At 52.4% G+C, this 24768-nt stretch overlaps 1 protein-coding gene across 1 annotated transcript in view; it reads right to left on the reverse strand.

The window, feature by feature from the left end:
• Positions 1–14313: 14313 nt before the first annotated feature.
• The window catches only part of si:dkey-228d14.5 (uncharacterized protein LOC796266 homolog), a 44575-nt gene continuing 34120 nt past the window's right edge, over positions 14314–24768 (reverse strand). The window contains exons 4-7 of the mRNA XM_038783081.1: positions 20118–20185; positions 18340–18470; positions 17122–17299; positions 14314–14907 (exon numbers count right to left, since the gene is read on the reverse strand). Coding sequence (XP_038639009.1) covers positions 14684–14907; positions 17122–17299; positions 18340–18470; positions 20118–20185 — 601 coding nt within the window. The 3' untranslated portion in view covers positions 14314–14683. The remainder of the gene's footprint in view (positions 14908–17121; positions 17300–18339; positions 18471–20117; positions 20186–24768) is intronic.

The raw sequence follows: 24768 nt of genomic DNA on the forward strand, positions 1-24768 counted from the left end.
CCTCTTGTGATCTCCCAAAATTTATGGTGACTTCTGCCTCCTGAGATGAAAGTTGTCCTCCACCAGTCTCCACCAGTGGAGTGGTGTAACGACAACGATCTCTCCCACAATGCCGGCCAAACTAAATAGCTGGTCATTGACTTCAGGTAGCAAAGTACTGTGCACACCCCTGTCAGCATCAACGGGGCTGAGGTGGAGATGGTTAGCAGTTTCAAATTCCTAGGGGTGCACATCTCCAAAAATCTGTCCTGGTCCACTCACGTGGACGCTATCACCAAGAAAGCACAACAGCGCCTATACTTCCTCAGGAAACTAAGGAAATTCGGCATGTCCACATTAACCCTTACCAACTTTTACAGATGCACTATAGAAAGCATCCTATCGGGCTGCATCATAGCCCGGTATGGCAACTGCTCGGCCCAGGACCGCAAGGAACTTCAGAGAGTCGTGAATACCGCCCAGTCCATCACACAAACCTGCCTCCCATCCATGGACTCCATCTACACCTCCCGCTGCCGGGGGAAAGCGGGCAGCATAATCAAGGATCCCTCCCACCCAGCTTACTCACTTTTCCAACTTCTTCCATCGGGCAGGAGATACAGAAGTCTGAGAACACGCACAAACAGACTCAAAAACAGCTTCTTCCCCACTGTCACCAGACTCCTAAATGACCCTCTTATGGACTGACCTCATTAACACTACACCCTGTATGCTTCAACCGATGCCGGTGCTTATGTAGTTACACTGTATATCTTGTGTTGCCCTATTAAGTATTTTCTTTTATTCCCTTTTCTTCCCATGTACTTAATGATCTGTTGAGCTGCTCGCAGAAAAATACTTTTCACTGTACCTCGGTACACGTGACAATAAACAAATCCAATCCAATCTCTCGCCTTGGAGTTAAAGTAACAAAGGTATCTCGACAGAGGTGGAACTATTCAAGAACTCAGGAGCAAACGTTCTCTTTTGAAACAAAGAAATTTCCCTGCCAAGCAGGTACCTCGGGGTACTTTATCCCTTTAATCACATGTTTATTTGATGTTTTCAGTTGCCTTTGCAATTCTGTTCCCTTTGTCGCCATATTCTTTTCAGAGGTCTGCCTTTGCATTTGTCCAATGGTTTGTTAATTTAATGGTTTGCCCAAAATACCATTAAAATGGCAGGCTTTGGAATTGGAATTTAAGTTTATGTTCCCCCTATGAATGGTACACGTATCCCTCAACAATTCTTAAAATAGATTATCTGTCCTATATTGTTGTCTGCGGGATCTTGCTGTGTACAAATTGACCACTGTTTTTCCTTATAGTAACTACAAAACAAGTCTTCTGAGTATGTGCAAGGCCTTTAATTACTTTTTGATATCCTTAGAGAAGGCAGTCCGACTGCCAGTATGATGGCAAAGTGCTTACCCACTGGGCTAGTATTTTCGAAGCCGGGTTGAATGGTTTGGGGGCGTGAGTTTGAATCCCACCAAAGCAGATGTGGAAATCAAGTTCAGTTGGCTAAATAATTGGAGAATAAAGCCTCGCGTCGGTAACGGTGATGACGAAACTACTGGATTGTTGACGCCCTTTGGCGAGGGAAATCTGCCACCCTCACCAGGCCTCGCCTACATGTGACTCCAGTCTCCGAGCTGCCCTGCTGAAAGTTCTCTCCAAGCCTCTCACCATCTTGAACCATATCGGCCGTCCCTTCACTGTGGCCAGGTCAAAATCCTGGATCTTGCTCCCTAACAGCACGGTGGGTGGACCTACACCACATACACTCGGCGGTTCAAGAAGGCAGTTCACCACCACCTTCTACAGGGTAATTAGGGAGGGGCATGCCCACATTATATGAATTAAGTGGCAGAGCGGAAGAGAATTTGCCAACGGTACAGGGGAAAGTGTGAGAAGGAAAGGACCTTTCTTCAGGCAAAGTGGAAAGGGCGATGTGTTCATGTCCCTGTGACTGAGACAGTTTATCCCTTTGGCCTTGTTCATATTTGACATCTGAGTCCGCATTTCACTTGCAATGCAAAATCTCAAGTTGGATTCCAGGGGTGACAGTCATTGATCTACGCAGACACAAGCACTGTCAAAGGCTAAAAACTTCATACAGTCACAGAATTTACAGAGCAGAAGGAGGCCATTCAGCCCATCGATTCTGCACCGGCCCTTCGAAACAGCATCCTATTTAATCCCACGCCTCCACCCTATCCCCGTAACCCAGCAACCCCTTTTTGGACACCAAAGGACAATTCAGCACGTCCAATCCACCCCTGCACGTCTGTGGTGAATGTGTAACCCCTATAATTCACACTGTACATTACTGTGTCCCTGTGGGCTCCGTCTGTGAGCCGTTGTGCGGCTCTGCCCATAGCGGGAGATGAGGAGCATGTACAGGGCTCCGCCCCCTACAGGAAGTATAAGTGCTGCGGTCCTGTGAGTCCGCCTCCAGTTCAGCACGGTCACAGGCAGGCTCAGTTATCAGCCGATTAAAGCCACAGTTTACTCCAACTCGTGTCTCTGGTTGAATGGATGGTCGCATCAACGTCTTTGGACTCTGGGAGGAAACCGGAGCACCCGGAGGAAACGCACACAGACACGAGGAGAAAGTGCAAACTCCACAAAGACAGTCACCCGAGGCCGGAATTTAACCCGGGTGACTGGTGCTGAGAGGCAGCAGTGCTAACCACTGTGCCACCCCTGACGGGATTGTCACTCTCTTTGGAGCTGGGCTTTGCTGGAAGATCCCGTTGCTTCTCAAAGGACCCAGGGCTTCCCACGATGATGAGCCTTGATTAATTTCTGTGAGGTCTTTCTGAGGTTGCAGATATGACCAGAAACGGGCTGTGGGTGGGTGGGGGGGGGGGGGGGGGGGGGGGGGGAAGCAATCACAAGTGAAAGCCCCCAGGGTGGTGGGGAGTGTGCACTGAATCCTCCTGCATCATGTCTTCCGAAACATTGCCAATCCTGCATTGTTGATTTCTCATTGTGTTCCTCAATGGCATTTCTGAAATGTGTGTCAATCATTGGAATGATAAACATTTGCCTCCATGTTTTCCGACGACAGAAGTGAGAGATCTCGGTGTACAGGTACACATGTCGCTAAAGGCAGCAGTTCAAGTAGAGAAGGTTGTCAAGACAGCATTTGGAATGCTCTCTTACATTGGCAGAGATATAGGATATAAAAGTACAGATGATAATGTTGGAATTGTATTAAACACTGGCGAGGCCACAATTGGAGCATTGTCTGCAGTTCCTTTTTTAAACTTCGTTCACGGGATCTGGGCGTCACAGGCTGGGCCGACATTTATTGCCCATCCCTGGGGGCAATGAAATAAAATGAAAATTGCTTATTGTCACGAGTAGGCTTCAAATGAAGTTACTGTGAAAAGCCCCTAGTCACCACATTCCGGTGCCTGTTCGGGGAGGCTGGTACGGGAATTAAGAGTCAACCACTTTTTAAAAATGTATTTTATTCCAAACATGCGGAAAAACAGCAACATTTACAACGACACACTCCACATCCTCACAGTCCACAGTTTGTACAATTTTTCCCCTTTTTACCCCCTCCCCCTCCTCCCTCCCCATCCCCCACGACGAACGGTTCCTCAAACATTGTCACCGACAACCCCCACCGTGTCTCGAAACCCTCCGCCAACCCCCTCATCTCAAATTTAATCTTTTCCCACCGGGGAAAGTCGCACAGGCCCTCCAGCCAGGCCTCCAGCCCCTGCGGTTCACCCCACCTCCATTCAGCAACATCCTTCGGCGGGCAATTAGAGAGGCGAGCCGAAGGCCACAACATCGGCCCCCTTCCCATCCAGCAGCTCCGGCATTTCCGATACCCCAAAGATCGGCACCATTGGGGACGGCCTGACTACAATCCCCACCACTTTAAATAACATCCCAAACATGGTGCATGGTGGTTAGCATCAATGCTTCACAGCTCCAGGATCCCAGGTTCGATTCCCGGCTGGGTCACTGTCTGTGTGGAGTCTGCACGTCCTCCCCGTGTGTGCGTGGGTTTCCTCCGGGTGCTCCGGTTTCCTCCCACAGTCCAAAGATGTGCGGGTTAGGTGGATTGGCCATGCTAAATTGCCCGTAGTGTCCTAATAGTAAGGTTAAGGGGGGGAGTTGTTGGGTTACGGGTATAGGGTGGATTTGAGTAGGGTGATCATTGCTCGGCACAACATCGAGGGCCGAAGGGCCTGCTCCGTACTGTACTGTTCTATCTATCTATCTACCGCTTCCCAGTAACGCTCCAGCTTCTCCCACCCCAGAGCATGATTTGCCTACCCTCGCCCACCTTCCTCACACTGATCGGCCACCCCTTGGAAGATTCCACTCACCCTCGCTCGGGCCGTGTGTACCCTGTGCACCACCACCTTGAACTGAATCAAGCTCATCCTCGCGCAGGAGGAGGTCGAATTCACCCTCTGCATCGCCTCACCCCACAGTCCCCAGCCTATTTCCCCCCTACCCCTACCCCCATTTGCTCTTGATCCTCATCACCTGTGCCTGTTGTCCAACCACCCGTATACATATATCCCCAATCTTACCCTCTCCCAACTCATCCAGGAGCAGCAGTTGCTCCAAGAGGGAATACCCCGGCAACCTGGGAAACATCCTCCACTCCTTTCTTGCGAAGTCCCTCGCCTGCCCATAACTGAATTCACTCCCCCCTCGGCAACTCAAGCCTCTCCAGCAGCTCATTCAGACCTGCAAACTGCCCTTCCAGATACAAGTCCCTCACCCTCACCAGTCCCGCCTCCCTCCACTTGCCGTGCAGCCCATCCATCTCCCCCGGCTTAAACCTGTGATTCCCGCACAGCTGTGGCAACACCGATATCCCCTCCAACTTAAAGGGTCTCCGCAGCAGGTTCCCCACCCTGACTGTTGACTGTATCACTGGACTCCCTGTATACTTCCCTCAAAGCCAACTGCAGCGGAGCGTCACCGTAGCCCTCAGACTGAATCCTCTACAGGACGCCTCCTCCATCTTGACCCCCTCCACCCGCCCCTCCTCCCATCTCATTCCCCTGACCAGTCCAAAACTCTGTGAACACATCTCATTTGGACGATACACTTGCCACCAGGGCTAACATACAACAGACACGCCCACGCCACAAACTTCAGGCCAAACCCAAACCTACCCAGGATCTCGAATAAATGCCTCCACTCCACCCGATCACAAGTCTCTCCGCATTCATAGAGGCAATAACCTCCGGGACCTACCCCACTGACAGAATCGTGACCACATTTAACAGCCTCCGGATGTTACAGGAGAGCTGCCTTCCCTTCACAAAACCCGTGTGATCCTCAGCGACCGCCCCTGGCACGCCTCCCTACACCCTCCCCGCCCGCCACTAACGCAGCCAGCACTTCACATCTGTCTTCAACAACAAAATGTGCCTGTACGCCCCAACGGATTCCTCTCCTTCGGGATTAGCGGGATTGACGCCTGTGTCAGTGTTTCTGGCAGCTCCCTCTTCTCCAACGCCTCACTAACCATCCCCAATGTGGTAGTATGACTAGGGGTATTACGGTACCTGGAAGTGTGAGCTGCCATTGGTGCAGAGGACTCGCTGCCCATTGGCCCGGGTAAGTCATGTGCCTCTCAGCCGATTGGCTGAGAGGTAGGTAGCTCCGCCTACGAGGCGGTATATAAGAACCCGTGCTTCCCGGCAGTCGGCCTTTCTTCTGTACGTCTGCTGCCGGGTCCACTTCTTGTGCATTAAATCCATCTCTCAGCCTGTCCACTTCCATCTCTCAGCCTGTCCAGCTCCTCCATCTCTCAGCCTGTCCAGCTCCTCCATCTCTCAGCCTGTCCAGCTCCTCCATCTCTCAGCCTGTCCAGCTCCTCCATCTCTCAGCCTGTCCAGCTCCTCCATCTCTCAGCCTGTCCAGCTCCTCCATCTCTCAGCCTGTCCAGCTCCTCCATCTCTCAGCCTGTCCTCCATCTCTCAGCCTGTCCAGCTCCTCCATCTCTCAGCCGGTCCAGCTCCTCCATCTCTCACCCGGTCCAGCTCCTCCATCTCTCACCCGGTCCAGCTCCTCCATCTCTCAGCCTGTCCAGCTCCTCCATCTCTCAGCCTGTCCAGCTCCTCCATCTCTCAGCCGGTCCAGCTCCTCCATCTCTCACCCGGTCCAGCTCCTCCATCTCTCAGCCTGTCCAGCTCCTCCATCTCTCAGCCTGTCCAGCTCCTCCATCTCTCACCCGGTCCAGCTCCTCCATCTCTCACCCGGTCCAGCTCCTCCATCTCTCACCCGGTCCAGCTCCTCCATCTCTCAGTTCTCCCCCGGTTTATGGCTCGTTATAAAATCATTGGCCTCTTCTGGCATTTCAAAATAATACTCCCAGCCTTCAAATGTGACCCACATATTTCGCCGGGTGCAGCACCCCAAACCGAATCTCCCTTTGGTACAACACCACCTTGCCCCTTGTGAATCCTGCACCCCTCTTTGCCAGCCCCGCACCAATATCTTGATATATTCGGATGTGACTCCCCTCCCATTCTAAATCTGGCCCAACGTACAATCTTTTCTTTCTCGCCACATTTGTCCGCGGCAGCCCCCCCCCCTGCTCTCGCCCTCTGCCTCAATGACCTGTGGGCCTTGCCCACCTCTGGGGCCTTGTCCCTCCTCCACCAACCCAGCAAACAACCTTGATGTATATTTTGTGACGCCTGTTCCTTCCACCCCCTCCGGCAGCCCCACAATCCGCAGGTTCTGCCACCTGGACCTGTTTTCCTGCTCCTCCACCATCACCCTCAATGACTCGCAAAAGCCCCCAGGACCCCCGCCTCCACCTCCAAGGACACGATCCGACCGCCCTTCGGACACCTCGCGTGCCTCAACGTACTTCCCGGCACGGTCCGTCAATCCTGGCGGAGGTGCTCCTGCTCCGTCAATGGCCTTCGACCAGTCAGCGAGCATTTCCTTTGCTGGCAGAATTCGTCTTTGATGACGGCCATCGACTGCTCCATCTGGGCCTTCCTCCCCACTGGCGATGACCCTTCCCCCTCCGCCATTCTCACAAATGTTGCTGCACGACAGGTCCTCCCTAATGCCCCCCGCCAGGCCCTCCCTAATGCCCTTGCCAGGTCCTCCCTAATGCCCTTGCCAGGTCCTCCCTAATGCCTCCCGCCAGGCCCTCCCTAATGCCCCCCTCCAGGCCCTCCCTAATGCCCTTGCCAGGTCCTCCCTAATGCCCTTGCCAGGTCCTCCCTAATGCCCTTGCCAGGTCCTCCCTAATGCCTCCCGCCAGGCCCTCCCTAATGCCCTTGCCAGGCCCTCCCTAATGCCCCCCGCCAGGCCCTCCCTAATGCCCTTGCCAGGTCCTCCCTAATGCCCCCGCCAGGCCCTCCCTAATGCCCTCGCCAGGCCCTCCCTAATGCCCCCCCGCCAGGCCCTCCCTAAAGCCCTTGCCAGGCCCTCCCTAATGCCCTTGCCAGGTCCTCCCTAAAGCCCTTGCCAGGTCCTCCCTAATGCCCTTGCCAGGCCCTCCCTAATGCCCTCGCCAAGCCCTCCCTAAAGCCCTTGCCAGGCCCTCCCTAATGCCCTTGCCAAGCCCTCCCTAAAGCCCTCGCCAGGCCCTCCCTAAAGCCCTCGCCAGGCCCTCCCTAATGCCCTTGCCAAGCCCTCCCTAAAGCCCTCGCCAGGCCCTCCCTAAAGCCCCCGCCAGGCCCTCCCTAAAGCCCCCGCCAGGCCCTCCCTAATGCCCTTGCCAAGCCCTCCCTAAAGCCCTCGCCAGACTCTCCCTAAAGAACTCGCCAGGTTTTTTGCCGGGTTTAGTAGCCAGCAGACAGGCCAATATCTCCCTCTACACCTTCGGCACTACTTTCCAGCTGGAGCTACCCCACTAATGGGAATAACACGTCCAAACCAGCGCCTTCGAGCAGGAGCTGCCCTGTGTGCGACCACTCACTCCATAGCTGCCACCTGGAGTCAAGAGTCAACCACATTGGTCACCACATTACAGGAAGGAGAGAGGGCAGAGGAGGTTTACAAGCCTGGGCTGGGAAAGTGCAGCTACGAGGAGAGACTGGACAGGTTGGGGGTCAATTTCCTCAGAACAAAGAAGGCTGAACGATGATTTAATTGAGGTGGACAAATGAGGGAAGAGATAGAGTGGACAGGATAAATAGTTTCCCTTGGTGGAGAATTCTAGAACCGGGGACATAGATTCAAGAGGCAGAAGGTGTAGAGGGGACATGGGGACAATGTTACTTTACGCAGAGGGTAGTGGGAGTCTGGAATTCGCTGCCCGAGTTGGCGGTGGAGGCAGAGACCCTCAACTCTTGTAAAAAGTACCTGGATCTGCACCTTAAGGGCAGCACGGTAGCATTGTGGATAGCACGATCGCTTCACAGCTCCAGGGTCCCAGGTACGATTCCGGCTTGGGTCACTGTCTGTGTGGAGTCTGCACATCCTCCCCGTGTGTGCGTGGGTTTCCTCCGGGTGCTCCGGTTTCCTCCCACAGTCCAAAGATGTGCAGGTTAGGTGGATTGGCCATGATAAATTGCCCTTAGTGTCCAAAATTGCCCTTAGTGTTGGGTGTGGTTACTGGGTTATGGGGATAGGTTGGAGGTGTTGACCTTGGGTAGGGTGCTCTTTCCAAGAGCCGGTGCAGACTCGATGGGCCGAATGGCCTCCTTCTGCACTGTAAATTCTATGAAAACCTTAAATGCCCTAAGCTGCAGGGCTATAGACTGGGTGCAGGAAGGTGGGATTAGAAAGGGTGCCTGGTGTCCTCGGGCAGGCATGTCACTGTGGTAGTATGACTAGGGGTATTACAGTACCTGGGAGGACTCGCTGCCCAGTGGCCCAGGTATCGTGTGCCTCTTATCCCTATTGGCTAAGAGGAAGGTAGCTCCGCCTAGGAGGCGGGGTATAAGAACCCGTGTGCCCCGGCAGCCAGCCATTTTCCTGTACGTCTGCTGCCGGGCTCACTTCTTGCTAATTAAAGACTTTCGTTGCGGACTTCACCTACGTTTCGTGTCCATTGATTGTGCATCAGCCACTTATTCTCCTCTTGCCAATGATTTGAAATCTGTGCTCCCTCGTTCTTGATCCTTTCACAAGTGGGAACACGTTCTCCCCGTTTACTCTGTCCAGGCCCTCGTGATTTTGAACACCTCTATCAAATCCCCACTCAGCCTTCGGCTCTCCAATGAAAACAGTCCCAACTTCCCCAATTTAAACTTCCTCATCCCTGGAACCCATTCTCCCATCAAATTGTTTCTGCTCCCTCTCCAATGCCTTCATGCCCTTCCGGAAGCGCGCCAGCCAGAACTGGGCACAATACTCCGGCTCAGGCTGAACGAGTGTTCTATACAAATTCAACATCACCTCAGTGTACTGTTACTTCACAGCTCCAAAATCCCAGGTTCGATTCCCGGCTCGGGTCACTGTCTGTGGGGAGTCTCCCCGTGTCTGCGTGGGTTTCCTCCGGGTGCTCCGGTTTCCAACCACAAGCCCCGAAAGATGTGGGGCGGGATTCTCCGCACCCCGACTCCGAAATGGGGTCCGGCACCGGGGCGGAGAATCCAGCTTCACGCATGGAATCGGGACCGGCTGGTCCCTCGATTCTCTGGGCTCTGGAAAGGGGCGTATCCGTGGAGTACGCCGCGCCTATTATCACCCACCTGCGGCCTTTGCCAGCGGCCCGGCCCCGCTATTCCCCACCCACCGACCGGCCGAAGTCCCGCCGGCGTATTTCTAATATGGTCCCAGCCGTTCGGGAAACTCGCGGTCGGGAGCGGGCCGATTGGAGGGCAGGGAGGTATTTTCGAGCGGGCAGTCTGTGTCAGGCGCATGGCCGCTCGGGGGCACTATTTAGAAGGCCCAGCTCAGCCATGGAGCAGCCACTGGAGGCCGCCACCGTGCGCAGGCGCGGCCTCTGACCCGGAAGTGCAGGGGCTCGTATCTGCAACAAAAGCTGCTAGATCCACGACCGGTCCCTGCGAGCCCCCTGCAGGGTGAGGGATATGGAGAATTTTGACGGCGGTTTTTCTGGCGTGAAGGCCACAGCTTTTACGACGGTGTGGGGACATAGGGCAGGATTCTCCAACCCGCCGCCGGGGGGTGGGGTGGGGTGGGGGGGGGGGAGGAGGGGGTGGGGAGGGGGGGGAGAGGCGTGAATCCCACCCCGCTGCTCCGACGCCGGCTGCCAAATTCTCTGCCGTCGGTTTTTGGGCAGGGGCGGGGATCGCACCGCGCCAGTCGGGGGCCGTTGGCAACGCCCACCCTTCCCCCCCACCCCACCCCCCGGCAATTCTCCGTGCCCTGATGGGCCGAGCGGCCACCCGATTTTGGCCAGTCCCGCCGGCGTAGATTGGACATGGTTTGGAGGGCGGTTTGCGGAGTTCTCCGGGGGGTGGGGGCGGGGGGGGTGGGGCACAGAGGAATCCGGCCCTGGCCCGGGGGGGGGGGGGGGTGCACACGGTGGCATGGCCCGCGATCGGGGCCCACCAATCTGCGGGCGGGTCTGTGCCATGGGGGCACTCTCCCCTCCGCTCCGGCCTCTGCCGGCGTGGAGAAGCCCCCTGCGCATGTGCAGCAAACACGCGGCAGTCCTGCGCGTGCGCCAACCCGCGCCGGCCCGTGGCCGCCGGCTGGTACGGCGCCAACCCTTCCAGCGCCAGCCTTGCCCCCCGATGTGCGGATGATTCCGCAACCTCCGGGCAGCCCGACGCTGGAGTGGTTCGCGCCGCTCTTGGTGCCAGTACGGGCTGCCCAGCCGATTGCGGGGGAATCCCACCCATAGTCCCTGAAATGAAGATTCCAACCCGCGCTGTTAGGTGAATTGGACATTCTGCATTCAGTGTACCCGAACAGGCACCGGAATGTGGGGACTAGGGGATTTTCACAGTAACTGCAGTGTTAATGTAACCCTACTTGTGACACTAATAAAAGATGATGATTATTATAATTGTACTCTATGCCCCTCTTAATAAAGCCGAGGGTACTGTGTGTTTTATTATCTGTTCCCTCAACCTGTCCTGTTTATGCACAGATGCACCATCTGCTCCTACCTCCCATTTAAGAATTGTACTCTTTATTTTATGTTGTCTCGCCATATTCTTCCTCCCAAAATGAATCATTTTACATTTATACAGATTGAACTTCATCTGCCACCTGTAACCCACTCCATCAGTTTGTCTATCCCCCTTTGACTCCTCCTCACAGTTCACAATACTTCCCAAGTTTCATATCATCCACAAACTTTGCACATAGCAAGCCCTCATAGACTAATCAATGATCAGATAACACGTATTCATGATGTTCGTTGAGTAATAAAATATTGGCGACCTGGGGAGGACTTCCTCAAACATGGCCTACGGGATGCACCGGAGAATAGCTGGATACCTCACCTGAGAGAGGGCAGATCGACACTCCCTCACTCCTGCACTGGAGTGCCAGCCTAGGATTTGTGCTAAAGTCTCTGGCGTGGGGATCGAACCCCAGGAACGTCTCGCTCATGAGGACACAAACATAAACGTTTAGTTGATGACATTCCAATTATTGTCATAGAATTTACAGTGCAGAAGGAGGCCATTCGGCCCATCGAGTCTGCACCGGCTCTTGGAAAGAGCACCCTACCCAAAGTCCACACCTCAACCCTGTCCCCATAACCCAGTAGCCCCACCCAACACTACGGCAATTCTGGACACTAAGGGCAATTTATCATGGCCAATCCACCTAACCTGCACATCTTTGGACTGTGGGCGGAAACCGGAGCACCCGGATGAAACCCACGCACACACGGGGAGGACGTGCAGACTCCGCACAGACAGTGACCCAAGCCGGGAATCGAGCCTGGGACCCTGGAGCTGTGAAGCAATTGTGCTATCCACAATGCTACCGTGCTGCCCATTATAAACTGTCAAGTTCCCTATTCCCATTTTTATTTTGCACGAAGGACAGAAATGATGGGTTGGATAGAGAATTGAAAGCCGCCAATATTATTGTGAATGTAGGCAACATGTTGGGTCAGTCCTGTGCTCAGTAATTCCACGATAGAGTCAAGTGTGAAAAGGACTGGGTTTGTTTGATGCTGACTTTATTTCTAACAGTTTTGAATGCTAAATATAATACAGGATTAAATACAGTACTTTGTGCATTCTCCGAGCCGACAGAATAAAACACAAACTATCAGGAAAGTTGTCCCGACACGACAATGGTCTCCGGTTTAATCTCCCAGGTCCAAGAGGAAGGCACATCCGCATATTGGCACAAGACTATTCACAGAGGGGTACCTGAGATCTGTAATGTCTTCCATTGAGGTGGGGTCTGGGCTAACTCCAGAGGGCGCTACTCAAAGGCACAACCAATGATCTCAGGTCACTGACAAAAGAATCAGAGGTGGCGCAAAGATTTATTTTGGTCACGCTGCGAGTTCCGTTTCCCAATAGGGCGATGGAAACAGGTTCAATAGTAACCTTCAAACAAGTAAATTAGACCAATACTTGGAAGGAATAAATTACAGGGATACGGGGAAAGAGCAGGGCAGTGGGCAGCTCTTTCAAAGAGCCGGCATAGACACACAGGCTGAGTGGCCTCCTCCTGTGCTATATGATTCAATAATAAAAAGATATCAATTCCATAGACACCTCAGATTTAAATCGTTCACACCAGCTTGTCTGCACACCAGTGGATGTGGGCCCTCATTCACCGGGCGTTGGGGTTCTCTGTTACCGCTGGCAAACCCCCCCCCCCCCCCCCCCCCCCCCCGTCTGTGGGATTCCCGGTGCCACAGGAGTGGCTTCAATGGGAAATCCCATTGACAAGCAATGGGAAGAGAGAATCCTGCCTCCAACGAGAGGCGCTGCCGCGATACACGCGACTGGGGGGGTGGGAGCAAGCCGCCCGTGGTATCTGTTGAGGGGCTGCGGGTTGGGGGTGAACTGGGTCTGCCAAGTGATGCAGCAGTGCAGAGGCCATGTGCCTGGATGGGGGTCGCTCCAGTTCAGCTCGCCTCCCTCCCCTTCAAAGAGGCAGCAATGCCCCTTCATTCAGTTCAATTGCAACTTAATCAAAGCCCACCTCAACAATGGAGAAAGGGTTTACCTCCCTTACTTCCATAAACGTTGCCCGCATTGGAAAAATCCTCATCGTTCGGGACAAATCCATCTCTGAAACTCCAGGGAAGGTCCGTTGTTCCCATAGAATTTACAGTGCAGAAGGAGGCCATTCGGCCCATCGAGTCTGCACCGGCTCTTGGAAAGAGCACCCTACCCAAGGTCAACACCTCCACCCTATCCCCATAACCCAGTAATCCCACCCAACTAAGGGCAATTTTGGACACTAAGGGCAATTTATCATGGCCAATCCACCTAACCTGCACATCTTGGGACTGTGGGAGGAAACCGGAGCACCCGGAGGAAACCCACGCACACACGGGGAGGATGTGCAGACTCCGCACAGACAGTGACCCAAGCCGGGAATCGAACCTGGGACCCTGGAGCTGTGAAGCATTTGTGCTATCCACAATGCTACCGTGCTTTCCCAGGTGGGAAAGGCATGGAACTGACTCCGATTGTGGATCGAAAGGCAGATGGCACCTGGTGACTATCCTCCCACTCAGGGCACTGTTGTAAAGGAAGGGCAGATAGATGGGGCCCTTTGGTGGGGTCCTGTGCTCGGCCTGCCCCGATTATGCCTGTGTTTGCTGGGTCATGTTCGCGCCACAACCACCTCTCTGGCCCACCCACTGCCTGGGCCTCACGCCCGGGATTAGGGTGGGCTCGGTCGCCCCAGCTGCAGGCCTGATGACAGACGCCGCTTGGCCTTCCGGTTACTGCCGAGCACGAACGAAAGGCAAGGATCGACGGGGAGGCCGGAAGGACCAGGTAGCGGTTACAACCTTTCTTTCGGGCCTCCCTTATTTTTCTGGTTGCCCTCAGATCCTGCAGGCCAAGGATTAGTGGCGCACTAGACCTGACACCTAGGCCTTGACCTTGTGGAGACTGATGGAACCATCAATTCAGCGAACACGTGTAGTTGGATCTGAACAGAGGCTTTAATACACTTACAATAGAGCCAGCCTATTCGTTGTTGAACTTCAGGTGAACTGGCAGGCTGGCCCTAAGGCACTGATCTTTATACATCGGTCCCAGGGGGAGGAGTCCTGGGCGGAGCCAAGGGAGGAGCCCAGTACAAACTCTCGCGTACTCCCAGAGCGACACCCCTGGTGGTCGGATAGTGCAACTGCATTTACAATGGGTAGATAACGAACATATATACATGGAGTGATATTGGCAACTATATATAGTGTGAATCACATTCACCATAGAGACGCTGGAGGGAGATGAGGGAGGAGGAGCAGGAACCCCCCCCCCACCCTCCCGGATTGTGTCGGGAGCGGGGTCGGTGGGTGGAGGGTGGAAGGGAAGTCTGGGGCCCCACATAAAGTGAAAACTTGACGTGATGAGGTCTCTGCCTCACATTGACTCCCCTTTGCAACTGGGATCCGTGTGCTGCCCAGGTCACTGCGAGGAGTATAGCGACTGTGACGTTTCTCATGGGATCTTGCTGTTCATTGAGAGACAAGCCCACCGGTGGTTTCCAAAGAAGGACAAGCATTTCTAGAGCGATGAAGAGATTGACACTACATAATCTAATCCGTGCCGAAAATGGCGTGATCCCAAACAGCCCATAATCCTGCGGGCCGTTTGCACTTGGCATGCCACACGTCACTTGTCGAATGTGGCCATACTTGTACCTCGGGGTTCATGCAGAATTGCAAGCTTCTCATCGTCAGTTGCGCCGATCAACGAGTGGAGGACGGAACTGGTTATGTAGTAAAATTCAAAGGTGAATGTCATGATAAAGATGTAGAAGTTTGTGGTCAAGATCCATTCGAAGATAGCTCCTATGTGTTGCTTCTTGAGGTCTGGATGGAGGAAAAAAGGTAGATCTGGAAGATGGTTAAGGACAAACTCACAAGGAAGATTCATTGCTGAAGAACGTGCATCAATACCTTCCTCCCCCTGACACAAATAGGTCCACGCCCTTTACTTCCGATGAATAGATCGCCACATGGAGACCCTGTCCTGTCACTGGATGGTGTCAATATTCACTGGGGTGTACACCCTGAGGTAGCCAGCCGACTGGACCCTCTTACACGTCACCCCCTTGCCGTATGAGGAACGGTTGAGGACTCTGGATCTGTATTCATTGGAGTTTAAAAGGCCGAGGGGGGATCTTATTGAAACTTACAGCATACTGCGAGGCCTGGATAGAGTGGACGTGGAGAGAATGTTTCCACTTGTAGGAAAGACTAGAACCAGAGGGGACAATCTCAGACTAAAGGGACGATCCTTTAAAACTGAGATGAGGAGGTATTTCTTCAGCCAGAGGGTGGTGAATCTGTGGAACTCTTTGCCGCAGAAGGCTGTGGAGGCCAAATCACTTTGAGACAGAGATAGATAGGCTCTTGATTAATAAGGGGATCAGGGATTATGGGGAGAAGGCAGGAGAATGGGAAGGAGAAAAGTATCAGCCATGACTGAATGGCGGAGCAGACTCGATGGGCCGAGTGGCCTAATTCTGCTCCGATATCTTATGGTCTGATATACATGTTGCTTGGCATTATCCTTGTATCTTCTTCCTTAATTCCTCAGTCCATGTTTGAAAATGTCTCTGGTTCACCTGACCCTTGGCCCAGAGGGGGGGATAAGGAGAATTTTATTTCTTACCTCATGAGTTTCTATGATCGGAATGCACTGCCTCTCCTTCCATCTCCAATCCTTGTTTACATCGCCCATCTCTCCCCTCCTTCTTCCCTTCTCCCTCTCCAATTACTCCATCTCTCGTTCGCCTCACCTCCCCACTTCCTCATTGCCCCTCTCCTCCTATCCCTTCTTTCCTCTCCCCTCGCCTCCTCGTTCCTCCCCTCCTTTCCCTCGCCACTCTTTGAACTGTGCCAACAGCCATCTTGCACATCCCAGGATCCTGGCATTTGCACGTTCACATTCATAGAGTCATAGAATTTACAGCGCAGAAGGAGGCCATTCGGCCCATCGAGTCTGCACTGGCCCTTGGAAAGAGCACCCAATTTAAGGCCACACTTCCAACTCATCCCCGTAACCCAGTAACCCCACCGAACCTTTTTTCTGGACACTAAGGGGCAATTTAGCACGGCCAATCCACCTAACCAGCACATCTTCGGACTTGTGGGAGGAAACCGGAGCACCCGGAAACCCACGCACACACGGAGAGAATGTGCAGACTCTGAACAGACAGTGACCCAAGCCGGGAATCGAACCCGGGACCCTAGAGCCGTGAAGCAACAGTGCTAACCAGTGTGCTACCGCATATTCCCATAGAGACACTCGGTGAATCTCGAGCTTTGTCCCCTGCTCCCGGGAATAGCTTCCCGATCTCCACCCGGAAGGGACGTGAGGTTTTCAGCAATCCCCGGGGCCGGCGCAAACCCCTTCTGTCTATTTACGGGATTGGTTAAATTTGGTTGTTGGAAACTTTGGCCAATCGGGGATTAGCCTTCCCAGCAGCCGGACTGAGCCTCGGCTGTGACAGTCTGTGTGAACTGAGGCCAGTTGAAGGGCAGAGAGCCGTCACAGGAGGCGGGAGAACTTCACTGTGAGCAGAAAATGTCATTAGAATCCGTACTGCGCAAAAGGGCGCCATTCGGCCCATCGAGTCTGCACTGGCCGTAACCCCGCAGCCCCATGCATTGATCATGGCCAATCCACCTAACTTGCACGTCTTTGGACTGTGGGAGGGAACCGGAGCACCCGGAGGAAACCCACGCAGACACGGGGAGGACGTGCAGACTCCGCACAGACAGTGACCCGAGGCTGGAATCGAACCTGAGTCCTTGGCGCTGTGAGGCAGCAGCGCTAACAGCCGTGCCACCGTTTTTCTGCAATTCCCCACCAATTTGCTGGATTATGGGCAAAGAACAGGACGAGTGCGTCGAATTGGGCAGCTCTTTCAAAGGGCTGGCATGAGTGAAAGGGGCCGAATATCCGCCTATTCGCTGCTAGATTATTGGATTGCACAAAAATGGCTCTCTGAAACCTGTCGCTCTTGTTCAGTTGACGCAGAGGCCGGAGGAGATGTTTAAGTTCACCGCTGAACCTGGACAGACACAGCAAATAAAGGATACAGCTGATTGAAGTGACCACTTGCAGAATAGTCAGCACTGTACGCACAGGCGCCAGAAAGCACTCCTTTCCTGTTATGTGGAGCCTGAATGTTAAAGCTGTCTGTAATATACAATAAATACAACCACTGACAAAGCACAGCGAGGCTCCAAAGTAGTGAAGCACCATCAGAACTAAGGGCTGGAGGAGGAAAAAGAAAACCCACGTTAAAATGCACCAAAACATGCTATGTCAATACAACACTTTACAATTACCTTCAAGCCCCAAAGATATTACTGCCAATGTATAAAGTCCATGACACAATCACGACAGATCCTAAAAGAAGTGACTTACTGTTTAGCTGTGTTGAGCTAATGAAAGAAATGAAATGAAATGAAAATCGCTTATTGTCACGAGTAGGCTTCAAATGAAGTTACTGTGAAAAGCCCCTAGTCGCCACATTCCGGCGCCTGTCCGGGGAGGCTGGTACGGGAATCGAACCGTGCTGCTGGCCTGCTTTAAAAGCCAGCGATTCAGAAAAGAGCTTGTCAAGTTGTGTTCGGCTGACCATCTCCCTTGCCCTCCGTCCCTCCCATTCCTCCCCCCCTCCACCTATTCCAACATTGACCCAGCTGATCCCTCCCATTTCCCGCCCCTCGCGCTGGCCAATTCCCATCATTCAAGGTGTACATCCTTGATGCTTCCCACCCGTCAGCGTTCCCATATATCCCGTTTCCCGCCCATTTTCTTGGTAGTCCGGAAGGCGGGGAGGCCGAGCGGTGCGGTTCAGGTACTTTGGAGAAATATTCCCAGGGCCTCAGTTCACTCTCTGGGAGAATGGCAGAAGCCGGAATGTGGTGCAGTGTTACCCAATAGAAATGGCCGACAGGCCAACAAATTCACAAAAATCACAGCGTACGCCATGTAAAGGTGTATTGAGATCCCAAACCCAATGCTGTAGTTACCCACCATGGCTAATATATTGGACAACACTGCACCATAGGAAACCAATCCACTTTTCTCCCAATAGTAATCGCCATGATCCGAATTCCCTTCACCGAAGGGCGCCAAGCACTGGTCACGATCTTTTGCGTCTACCAATGAACAATTAAAACAACAGAAAACTATTTTGTTTGAAGTGGACCCTCGCTCCTGGACCGAGGTGTCCATTTTGAACGGAGCTTTCTTAATCCCTCCCACTATGAGGCGATTGTGATCCTGTCACAGACGCAAGCACTTACGTTGCAGTTTCCAGCGATGAAGCCTCCCACGGAGCCAAAGAAGCCTATAATCATAGCGGCCTTACTCAGCAGAGCCTCGTCTACTCTCCGATCCACTATCTGAGCGTGTCGAAAAATACAGACCAAAGCAACTGGAAGAATGAGACCAGGGGAGGGCAGATTAATAAATGGGTTCCTTCTCCCTACATTTACTCCATTTATCAGCTGCTCTCTCCTGCACAGATTCCTTCCCAATGTGATAACAGTAAGGAGCCATTTATAGGTTTACAGCAAAGAAGGAGGACATTTGGCCCATCATGTCCGTACTGGGAAATCCAATCACCCTATATCTCCACCTGTTCCCCCCGTAAAAGATTCACAGCGGGATTCTCCGCTGGCGGGATTCTCCGTTGCGCCGGCAGCGCACCCACCCCTGCGGGCTTCCCGGCGGCTTGGGGTGGCCACAATGGGGGATCCCATTGGCAGGTGGCAAGAGTGGAGAATCCAAACCACCTAACCTGCACGTCTTTGGACTGTGGGAGGAAACCGGAGCGCCCGGAGGAAACCCACGCACACACACGGGGAGGACGTGCAGACTCCGCCCAGACAGTGACCCAAGGCCCGGAATTGAACCCGGGGTCTTTGGAGCTGTGAGGCAGCAGTGCTAACCATTGTGCTCAGCATTAAGTACCTTGAAGACAGCGATTAATCGGTTTTTGAATACTAAAGGAATCCAAGGTACGTGGAGATCTTTCAGGAAGAGGGGAAGTTGATCTTAGCAAATGGTGGACAAGGCTTGAAAGGCCGAACAATCTCTGGCTCCTCCTGTTTCTTTCGGGAACCCGGTGTCAGGCATGACTTGGTTAGGTGCAGAGGAAAGCTCCATCTACACTGTCCCAAATTGTGTATGAATCCAACGCCAAAATGGCACTCCCCATAGCATCAGAATGATAGCTTCGTTCTCCACAAGAGATGGTCCTGAGGACTCACTGAGTGAGAATACCAGTTTAATGTCTGATTGGCACCACATCGCGGGGAAGGGTTGGTTTGTGTTCGTCGGCAATGTGCCATAGTCATTGGCACTGCTGCCTCACAGCGCCAGGGATCTGGGTTCAATTCCGGCCTTGGGTCACTGTCCGTGCGGAGTCTGCACGTCCTTCCCGTGTCTGCGCGGGGGTTTCCTCCGGGTGCTCCGGTTTCCTCCCACAGTCCAAAGATGTGCGGGTTCGGTGGATTGGACATGCTAAAATTGCCCCTAGGTGGGGTTACGGGGATAAGATCAAGGATTGGGTCTAGGTGGGGTTCTCTTTCGGAGGGTCGGTGCGGACTTGATGGGCCGAATGGCATCCTCCTGTGATGCAGGGATTCTATGAATTTATGATAATATGTATGTGTCGCCATTATTGTAGTCGAGTGCACCTTTGTTCCGTACTGTGGTCTTTCCCGTTGTGTGTTTTTACAAGTTAACAAACATTCTTTTATTTGAACAATTACAACAAGACTGCACCTTTCCTCACTGGTTTGTGTGTTCTCACATTAAACCAAATTGAAAAATTAACGATGGAAAACCGGTTCCCAATTTCTCTGTCGGGATAGCCTCACAGCTAACATCAGCGGGATTCTTAACACACAGTTACTCAGCTTGTATAGTCCACTGCGATCACTCAGTGTCTCCAACAGCACAATCCAGTTGCTCTGTCGAGGTGAATTCAGATCACAAGCGCCACATAAAAATTCCATTCCGTACATTTGGGTGGATGAATTTTATTGACGCAGCATTATCACTGTATGATACTTACATAAAACCGACACTGCATTAAGCACCGCACTGTAGAGGGAGTTTTCAGGGAGGTTCATTCCACTGGTACTGAAATAAATAGAGAAGAATGAGTAGGGAGTCATTTTCTGTTATTCAGTACAGGTGCGAGAATCGCACACACACACACAGAGGATCGGTGCGGCTGTGGGCGAGACGCGGACTGTTCAGGCAGAATACAGTACCTGATGTCCGCGACATCCACTGACTCTTAGTTTATTTAGTGTACTGTTCGCCAGAAAACAAATCACACGCAAGTCGAGACCCTCACTGGTTGCGCAACAGCCTCTTATTTGAATATTGTCGAAAAGAGAGACGTGCTGCGAAAGTTTTTCATCTTGCACTCATCAGGACAAACACAAGAATAGCAAATTTCAAGCACTCACAATTTATATTGCATGCACAAAGGGTGCTGACCGGCTAACATGTCGGCTCTGATTGGTGTAGCCATGGAGAAAGCAATAGGGCACTATTTGCTCCCCACGCTCCCAGGTAATTAAAAAAAGGCGCAAGGCTGGAACATTTTGCCTTCTTTTGAAGCGAATGAGTCCCTGGATGAATGTTTATCATTTCTAGCAAGTATAAATGAGCCATGTTATGAACTTGACGGATAGTCCCGAATTGGGTGTGAGCACACTCAGGATTGTTCACCAGTTGCTGCCCAATTGTGAAATCTCATCTAAAAGTAGGCGCTTTGTTTCAGGTTTCGCAAGCACGGGCTTCTTTCTTTTAACCACCTCAACATATTGCTCCACCCTAGAGTTGAACAGCTCGAAATGTTTACTCCCAATTCGTGTTGGGTGTTCTCCACATTTATAACGATGGCGGTACATATATTTCATGCGCCTACATTACATTTTGCTGAAAGTCTGCTTTGACCAGTACAACCTGCCCTGCACAAATCAGTCAGCTCCAGTAATGGGCATATGGGCAGCACGGTAGCATGTTGGTTAGCATAAATGCTTCACAGCTCCAGGGTCCCAGGTTCGATTCCCAGCTGGGTCACTGTCTGTGCGGAGTCTGCACGTCATCCCCGTGTGTGCGTGGGTTTCCTCCGGGTGCTCCGGTTTCCTCCCACAGTCCAAAGATGTGCGGGTTAGGTGGATTGGCCATGCTAAATTGCCCGTAGTGTCCTAATAGTAAGGTTAAGGCGGGGGGGGGGGGGGGTTGTTGGGTTACGGGTATAGGGTGGATACGTGGGTTTGAGTAGGGTGATCATGGCTCGGCACAACATCGAGGGCCGAAGGGCTGTTCTGTGCTGTACTGTTCTATAGGCGCCATAGAGGAGGCAGGAATTGAGAATGGGGAAGATTGGGGGAGGGTGGCATCATGGTTTGATGTATTTGTTTTGCTTTGTATTGCTAACATGTCTCTGGAAACTGTACTAATTAGCACCTCCTCAGACCTTTGAGCACAGAACGGGATATTTAGAAATTTCCCGCCAATTCTATTCTAAACCTGGACATTTCGGTTCAGGACTAAGCGGGTGGCAGCTTAGAATCCTGGGACAGCATGGGAAATTATCCAACCTCCTAACTCTGAAGAGTCTTTCCTCAGCACATTGGCAGAACTGACAAAGAAATGGCGCCAGTGGCTGATTACACCATCGCTCTATGGCGCTCCTCCTGCTTCGGGATGTCCTGGAGGTCTTCAGGAATTGCCAATTAATCCCAAGGACACCGCTGACGGTGACCCACCCTCAACCTTCAATAGGAAATCTCGGTGTTCGGTCCGGAGCTCCAAAAAGGATTGTCCCTCTAACGTGCAGGTTGGCTCCAAGATTGAAGCAACGCAGGAAACATCTCCCCAGGTGAATCTCTGCACCGCACATCTCCATGTGGGATGCACACGTCCTCTTCTACCTCCACCTGCCTTCTCTTTTTTTTAAAAATAATTTTTATTGAGATTTTTGAAAAATGTATAATGAAATGAAATGAAAATGGCTTATTGTCACGAGTAGGCTTCAATGAAGTTACTGTGAAAAGCCCCTAGTCGCCACATTCCGGCGCCTGTCCAGGGAGGCTGGTACGGGAATCGAACCGTGCTGCTGGCCTGCTTGGTCTGCTTTAAAAGCCAGCGATTTAGCCTGGTGAGCTAAACCAGCCCCAATAGAACCATAATAATAACAATAACAATAATAAACACCCCCCGGCACCCATAACAACGCATATAACGAACCCCCCCACACCCCCCAAACCCAATAAACAACAAAATAAATTAACGATAAATTAAATTAACATAAACAATGCCTCCCCCCCCCCCCCCCCCCCCCCCCCCGGTTGCTGCTGCTGCTGACCTAGTTCCCTATCTTTGAGCCAGAAAGTCGAGGAAAGGCTGCCACCGCCTAAAGAACCCTTGTACCGACCCCCTCAGGGCGAATTTGACCTTCTCCAGCTTAATAAATCCCGCCATGTCATTGATCCAGGTCTCCACGCTTGGGGGTCTCGCATCTTTCCATTGCAACAAGATCCCCCGCCGGTTACTAGGGACGCAAAGGCCAAAACACCGGCCTCTTTCGCCTCCTGCACGCCCGGCTCCACCCCACCCCAACCCCAAATATCGCGAGTCCCCAGCCTGGCTTGACCCTGGACCCTACCACCCTCGACACCGTCCTCGCCACCCCCTGCCAGAATTCCCCCAGTGCCGGGCATGCCCAAAACATATGGGCATGGTTCGCTGGGCTCCCTGAACTTCTAATGCACCTGTCCTCACCCCCAAAAAACCTGCTCATCCTCGTCCCGGACATATGAGCCCTGTGCAGCACCTTGAACTGGATGAGGCTAAGCCTCGCACATGAAGAGGAGGAGTTTCCACCTACCTTCACAATCCCACCATAAATCCGGTTACCAATATCAGCTGTCATCTGCTAATGGGTGGGCCACACACAAGGAGGGACCAGCTCGGTACGTCATTTTAAAAAATTTCACTATTTTAAGAAGAAACTTGATACTCTTCATGGCGTCGCAAAGTGAAATATTCTGGAAGTGCAGTCACTATTGTGATGTGGGAAGGACAGTGGCTAATATATGCACAGCAAGCTCCCACAAACAGCAATGTGATAATCACCTGATCATTTGTTTTGGGTGAGCCCTGGCTGTTGGTCAGAACACTGTGGAAAACCCCACCCTCCCCCACCAACCCCACCCTCCCCCACCCACCCCAATCCCCCCTTTCTGTTCTTCACCGTGAGGCCACATTTAGGATACCATGTCCCCTTATTTAAGGAAAGATATATTATCCACGGAGGCAGTACACAGGGGGATGGAAGGACTGCCATACGAGGAAAGATTAAACAGGTTGGGCCTGTATTCCTTGGAGTTCAGGAGAATGAGAGCGGATATGAGTAAAATATATATTTTTAGGGGGTTAGATGGGGTAAATGTTGGGATGATGTTTCCACTCATGGGAGGGGATGGGGCCAGAGGTCAGAGTCGCAGAAGAACGGGGTGCTCATTTGAGACGGATCTGAGGAAGAATTTCTTCCCTTTGGAATTCTTTACCTCAGGAAGCTGTGGAGGCCGAGTCCTCGAACACCTTCAAGGCCGAGATCGATTGGTTTTCAATCAGTTGGGGAATTAAAGATTACGGAGAGAAGGCAGGTAAGTGGACTTGGTGAATGTTAGATCAGCCATGATCTAGCTAAATTGAGGAGCAGGCTCGGAGGGCCCCATTTCCAATATTTCAACATCGGATGAAGAGAAAAGTTCAAAGAAAATAACAAAAGTTAACGATCCTTTTTCAATGTCCCGCTGATTTTTTCCCCCCAGGACTCTCCAGCTGTGGCGTGGAGATTGACCTTCAATTCCTGGTGACCCCAGACCAATCCTGGAGGCCAATCCTGGAGGGATTCAATCCTCCCAGAGGCAAGAAAGCAATCGATGAGCCACAGCTGGCACCTGCTTTAAAACTGATTTTTTTTTTAAAGTAACTGCTGATCGAGTGACAGTTTGGAAGGGAATGACATTTGTTTTAAAACAAGGAAAGGTGAAAATTAGAAATTGGGGGCCTAAATGGGAAGTTTCTGTAACGGCCTACACAGACTTGACACTTGATATAAAACACTTGGGCAGCACGGTGGCATGGTGGTTAGCATCAATGCTTCACAGCTCCAGGGTCCCAGGTTCGTTTCCCGGCTGGGTCACTGTCTGTGCGGAGTCTGCACGTCCTCCCCGTGTGTGCGTGGGTTTCCTCCGGGTGCTCCGGTTTCCTCCCACAGTCCAAAGATGTGCGGGTTAGGTGGATTGGCCAGGCTAAATTGCCCTTAGTGTCCTAAAAAATAATGTTAATGGGGGTTGTTGGGTTACTGGTATAGGGTGGATACGTGGGCTTGAGTAGGGTGATCATTGCTCGGCACACCATTGAGGGCTGAAGGGCCTGTTCTGTGCTGTACTGTTCTAATTCTAAAAAACATGGAGGAGCTAAGAGAGTTGGGGTAGGGCGAGGTTGGGGGGGGGACTAGTCAAATGTTCGACTGAATCTCTTTGGGGATTTACGGGTCGTGAATTAATTGAGAGTTGTTGAGGTAAAGTTGTCCATTTTGGAAGGGAGGACAAAAGTACAGAAGATTATTTTAATGGAGAAAAAGCTGCAGAGAGCTGCGACACAAAGGGACTTGGGGGGGGGACTTGTGCATG

This window comes from Scyliorhinus canicula, chromosome 22 (assembly GCF_902713615.1).
Source record: "Scyliorhinus canicula chromosome 22, sScyCan1.1, whole genome shotgun sequence".
NCBI lineage: Eukaryota > Metazoa > Chordata > Chondrichthyes > Carcharhiniformes > Scyliorhinidae > Scyliorhinus > Scyliorhinus canicula.